Raw genomic sequence first — 6,334 nt, 5'->3', positions numbered from 1 at the left:
TAATTTCATTATTTGATTAATTTAATTTTCAATCATACATTTTAATTTGCTTAGTCGTTTTGCTTTTAAAAACCGTATGTGTTATTTTAAATACATACTTCTCTCGATAACTAACATAAAATATCTAATTTTTATAGTTTCTATTATTGTCAGGCGAAAGAAAAGAAGAAGGAAGGGAGAGAAATATTTAGGTGGTCGGTCAAATTGACTGCTGACAACAAAACTTTGTGATAAGCTCTGGCTCATATCGTTAAAAAAGATTAGACGGAGCGGATTTACAAGTTACTCTCTTGCTTGTCAGCCCTTTGCTCTTGTTTACTTATGTTCTTCCAAACCCGTCTACGTATGAACAAGCTTAATTTATGAGGCTTCCCCCCTTTTTTTTATGATTGTTTACATTTCAATGTAGCATGATTATGTTAAGTTCTTTTGAAGAAGGAGGAAAAGAACAATGAAGTGTGTATCGTGAGCACAACTTATCACTCTTACCTTTCTCCACCTGAGATTACTTTAATAGCATATACAGGTGTGACAAATATGGCGACGGACAGGCTCTCGTCTTTAGACTTGACTACTGTAAACTTCGATGAGGATATATGTTGCAAAAAAACTTCTACTGAATCAAACAAACATTTATTGGAACCATGGAGTGCAGTATCTGCGACAACAATAGGTCATACTGAAGATGACAACGAAGTTCAACAACTTTTAGCTCACAGTAGTAGCTCTTCAATACCTTTATGCTATAAAGGACCTTACAACTGGATCAGTAGCTGCAGTGGTGCTCATGATAAAAATTGTAATGGAACCAGCAATTCATCTTTGTTAAGTGCTAATTACTCACCTCTTCCCCTTTCAACTAATGTTTTCCGAGCCACCCGAAGCCGTCACGGATCCTGTGGTTCAAACTCTACATTAATTTTGATCAGTTTGGCTATCCTAATTATTTTCCTTATGGGATTATTAATCGGTTATTATGTTCGCGTTGGTTCACATAGTACTGAAAATGAAAGACAACCTCTTTTGGGATCATCCGAGGATTATTTGGACACTACAGAAAATAAAAAGATTTGCTTTCAGAAATGTCACTTGGATTCTAAACTGTCTGATCTTTGTTCTAACACACATCTCGAGTCCATACACGGAAATATCATGTATTATATTAATGGAAACCGTATGATGGATTTTATTAGGTAGGAAAGTATAATTTTTTCAAGTTCATTCTACTTCTCATTGTTCTTTATTGGTTTTTTTCTTCTTTTCCTTAAATATGAGTTCAATCTAATTTGTGCATATGCTTATTTTTTTGCGCTCTTTTATTTTGATAATTGCCTAATGTTTTAAGAATGCGGATCTTATTGATTACAGTCATCATTTGTGGATCTGTAAAAGATATAACTGTATTTCTCTTAAAAAAACAAATACAAATATGAAAGGTGTCAGAATTCATTGAGTCCGTGCTTCTATTCCCATATGAAGATTTTCAGTAATGTACCTGAGAAATCTTTATGGACAAAATAGAAAATGAGGGAAATCAAAATTAATGAAGTTCTAAGATATTCATATCAGATATAAGAAATGACATTTAGGTCACAAATAATTGATTTGATATCTTTTTCAGGGCACACGCAGTACTAATATTGCTTACAGGTTTTAGACAAACTTGTTGAATTGAACGTGTTGATCCCGTGATATATTTCCTATAAATAAAATCCTAACTCTTTTTACTAATTTTCACAGCTATACATTTTGTTGGAGTGTTTTGGCAGGGAAATATGCTTTTATCGAAATGTGGTTATTTGTAAATAACCCTTTTTGTGTGGGGTGGGGTGGGGACATAAAAAAATACGATATAACTTTAACATTATGATTCAGCTCTTTATTACATGGCTTGCTGTTATGATACTTTAACCAAAAGTCATTCTGATTAATTCCAACATATTGTATCATTTGATTCATCACTTAATTGTAAAGCAAAGAAGGAAAATACACCCGGAAGATTCTCTACACCCATCTAATTCCCAACTTCTGAAGGTGAGAAAAATAAGATCAGAGTTCATAATTTATTTGGATCTGCATTAGAAGAATGCAGCATTATACTGGTGGGGTTATTCTTAATTTTAGAATCTGGTGGGTTACTAAGACATTTGTGTGTGATTGTAATTTCATAGTAATATAAAGCAATGAAATTAGTTAAAATTCTGTATAGTAGAAGTGTAATGTAATTCCTGACAATTTGCCATTGTACTCTCAATTCAATGTTATAATAATGTACGACTGGTGTGGTTTTCTATGTGATAAGGACTCCTGCAAAAACTATTGATTTATCTCGACAGTTTAATCACTGTTGACCATAAAACTCCAGATAACATTTTGGCTAGAGTCCAAAATAAATGGAATTTAGAGAACTATTCCTACGGGGGAAAAAATGTAAAGAGAGAAAGTATGTTATGCGACACTCCGGGGTCTCTATTCCAAAAAGTAACTTTACTAGCAATATCTATTAGTAATGTTTATTAATGTCGGTCAAATCTACTCACATTTGGAAGAACGAGCATGATTGAAAACAAATTTTCAATGGGGGAATTAAAGGCTTGAATTTATTCTTTTATTCTTGTTTCGGTCATTTGACTGCGGCCATGCTGGAGCACCGCCTTTAGTCGAGCAAATAACCCCAGGACTTATTCTTTGTAAGCCTAGTACTTATTCTATCAGTCTATTTTGCTGAACCGCTAGCATCGGTTGTCAAGCGATATTGGGGGACAAATACATGATAAATTTTATACAGAAATGTTTATATATGTTATACAGACACACATGTAGAACAAAAGAACTTCAGATTCGCTATTTTAAGTAGTAGTTAGCTACTAACAAATATATATTCGCAAAAAGAGTGTTAAAACCACTTAACTGTCAGTGTGGAAAATTTGACAGGTGCATATTAATTTGCAGTCCAGACTGAATAAATATGTAGTGGCATTTCAACATCCTCTCTCTACATGTCACATATATGATTTATCCTAATGAATTTAACTGGAGATGTGTGTATAGCTAAACTTTTGAAACATTGCAAATCAGGTACAAACTTGATCAGCAAATAACTCGCTCCGAAAAATTATACAACTTATATGTTTTGTTATGTATGAAAAAATTAGGGTTGGTTATTATCATATATGCATTTTATTTCCTGAAGCTTTATCTTCTGTCTAGGAAATCATCATAGACTTGTTTTTCCTTCGAATCCACATAGTTATAATTTGTTGTTGTTATGTAAAAATTGGCATGATACAAATTCATCACAAGAGCATTTGAATTTAATCAGTTAAACTTTATTTGTAAACTAGTGAGAATTTGTTGACTGAAACAAGTAAAAGAATACCTCCTTGCTTCCTATGTCTGTATTTTTATCGTCATTTTCGCTTATTGTCATCATTTATCATTTGTTTTTCCATCTGGATGTCTTTCCTATCACCAACCACTTTACAGTGTGGATCGGGATTAACCCTAACCCTATCACAGAGTCTGCAGTGGATTGGCTGACGCGTTTTAGCATTGAACAAATGTCTCCAGGAATTTAGTTATGGCATTTTACTCCTGATTTTAAATCCAGCTAAGATCAACTTTACCTTTCACTCCCATCGCCGATCAATAAAATGAAATAAATACTGGATTGATCTATAAGGCATTGTAGAAGTAAAAATAGAAGTATAATAGTTTTTATTCCCTTCAGAGTTACTACTCATCAGGATGAGTCGCCTTTGTTGTCCCTGTGGAGTCTATGCCTCTTCTGTTTTTTTATTTTTTGACATGTTTTTTTTTTTTTTGCCGATATTGTTGACATTCAGTTTGAACATCTTTTGTTCTCTGTCTGCAAGAAGAATGTGTGTACAGGTGGTATTCCAGAGAGTAGCAGTCTTATGAAGGAGAGTTGAGAAAATGCTTTAGTGCAAAACTTGAAAGATGGGAATGTATCAGAATGAGGAACAGTCTTTGTCACAGAGACTATTGTAATAGAAATAGAAGGTTGAAACGCATTAAGTGAACCCATACGAGAATGGCCTTGTTCGGATGCGATCAACATTGTGTGTGTGTGTAGCAGTAAGCCATCCTGATGTGTACAGCACTTAATTATGTGGTTTGTGGTGAGTTTGTCGAGATTCATCTGCTAATCAAGGCTGATGTATTTTCTGCTTCAAAGAAGAATTGTAGTCTTTTGGATGTAGTTTAGGCAATGTTATGTGAGAGTCACAATGAGAAATTTTCAAAGTATGGGAGATCTAGCATTTGCTGAAACTGAGATGTTTGTGTGTTGTTTTTAACTTAACGTTATTATCTTAATATGTGTAGTGACTGTGCTGTTAAAAGAAACTAGATTGTCATGTTCCAAATGAAGGAAACTTTTAAGGTTTCTATTTATGAAAGCAGTGTAGTTCTGGTTTGAGATGTCTAAGTTGTAAATAGAAGACATAAGAATATTGAAAATTAAGCCTTCTAGTTGGTAGGAAGTTAGAGACTTCCCCTATGTGTTCTAGATAGTGTTCTTCATCGCTATTGCTACAGGTAAATTTTGATAGGGTTATGGCTTTCGTTATGTACTTTGGATGGGTTGAGGTCAAAGTATATTTACTGCCTGGAGTTGTCAGTATGAGATTGGCAGAATTCCCACCAGTTGCTAACTTGGAATACTCCAGCCTTCATGTGTGGATGTAATAATTTGCTATGTTTAGCAGCTGTCATCAAATCTAATGGGTAGCTGGATAAAATTTGGGTTTGAAGGTTAGAAAGAGGTTAAGAGTATTTGGAGTGTCAATGCATTGGCCAGGGTTGTGGGTAGGTGATGATACTGACTGATGCAAACAATCTTCAATGGAAAAATAGTTGACTTCTACATCAGTGAGGTGGGGTGGGGGGTGTAAGAACCAAGAGTAGTTGTGAGTATTGAAATCATTGAGGCTAAAGACTTGAGAGATAATCATACAACTGGTGGTTGTTGGAGGAGTTTGAGTGTGACCAAGAAATGTAGAAAAGAGAGAGAGAAACTGGAAGTTGTTGCTGCTGAAATTCAGTTGAGGCAATTGAGTTGTGGTGTGTAAAATGTATGTAAGAAGTATTGATACCACATCTCAGAGAGGAGTTAGGTTAAAGAGTGAAGCCAGTACATCAAGCTGTGTTAGAGTTTGAGGATGGGTGATTTGTGTCTCTGAGAAAGGAATGTGTATGATTTGCTTGTTAAAAGGAAGTGGTTGGTAGAGTTCCAGTTGAACCACAATCCATGGATGTTTGCATCTAGAGGGAAAATTTTTGTAGCGCATTTGTCATTTTTATTTAGATTTAATTTCATTGATCATGTTTATAGTAGTTTTATTAGGAGTACAGACAACTATGGCTCATAAGTTGCTTTTAAGCACTAAGTTGTTCCATATAGGTAATCCAACTGGAAGGTTGTTACAGGTCAGTCTCTCAATATCCTGTATTTAGAGAGGTGTCAGCCATGGACTAAGTGGGGAAATGGTATGGGATTATGTGCCAATTGATGAGGCAGCTTCCTATTACATTGGCTACAAGGTTGAACCCTGTTTTATCTGGGAATGGTCTTCAACTGGGAAACCTTTTATGCTTCGCTGGATGTGCAGTGTCAGTGTGCATGTGCAACAGAGTGTAAGTGTCTCGAGAGAAAAATTGGGCATAAGAGGCATCAGATGTGGTGTGCAAGTGAGATGAATGCCCTAGTATGGTCATATGATGCATATGGACAAGGACAACTGTGTAAAGAAGTGCTGGTATCTAACTGTGGAGGGAACCTGCAGAAGAAGTAGACTGAGGAAGACAGGGGATGAGGTGGTGAAACATGATCTTCAAACATTGGGCCTCACAGAGGCGATGACAAGTAACCAAGCCCTTTGGTGATATACTGTGCTTGGAAAAAATTATCAAGCCAAGTGAAATAAAAGCATTCATGCTGATGGCACATAAAAGTACCCATTCTTGGAGTGGTTGACATTAGGAAGGGTATCCAGCTGTAGAAACCATACCAAATCAGACTGGAACATGGTGCAGCTCTCTGGCTTACCAGTTCCAGTCAAACTGTCAAACCCATGCCAGCATGGAAAGCAGACACTAAATGAAACGCCGGTGTTAAAATGGGGGTAGCTGATGAAGAAAAATGTTCTCTATGTGGTTTGTGTGTTTTCTGTACTCTGGTTATTATTATTTTCTTGTCTACGTTTTGTTTGCAATGTCCTGTACCCAGATATGCACCTATATATACAGGTAGACATAGGTATGCACATACCTATACGTTTATATGCATTTACCCATTTATTATTTGTTTTAT

The 6,334-nt window shown here is 35.5% G+C and overlaps 1 protein-coding gene across 2 annotated transcripts in view; it reads left to right on the top strand.

Annotated features, from left to right (window-relative positions):
- The first annotated feature begins 209 nt into the window (after nucleotides 1-209).
- Nucleotides 210-6,334, top strand: part of LOC106879039 (aminopeptidase NAALADL1) — a 36,274-nt gene continuing 30,149 nt past the window's right edge. The window contains exon 1 of one of the 2 annotated variants that reach the window (XM_014928451.2): nucleotides 210-1,193. In XM_014928451.2, coding sequence (XP_014783937.1) covers nucleotides 538-1,193 — 656 coding nt within the window. In that variant the 5' untranslated portion in view covers nucleotides 210-537. The remainder of the gene's footprint in view (nucleotides 1,194-6,334) is intronic. The other variant, XM_014928449.2, reaches the window with a different exon arrangement.

Source organism: Octopus bimaculoides, chromosome 1 (assembly GCF_001194135.2).
Source record: "Octopus bimaculoides isolate UCB-OBI-ISO-001 chromosome 1, ASM119413v2, whole genome shotgun sequence".
Lineage (NCBI taxonomy): Eukaryota > Metazoa > Mollusca > Cephalopoda > Octopoda > Octopodidae > Octopus > Octopus bimaculoides.
This window is presented reverse-complemented; position numbering and strand designations above follow the sequence as displayed.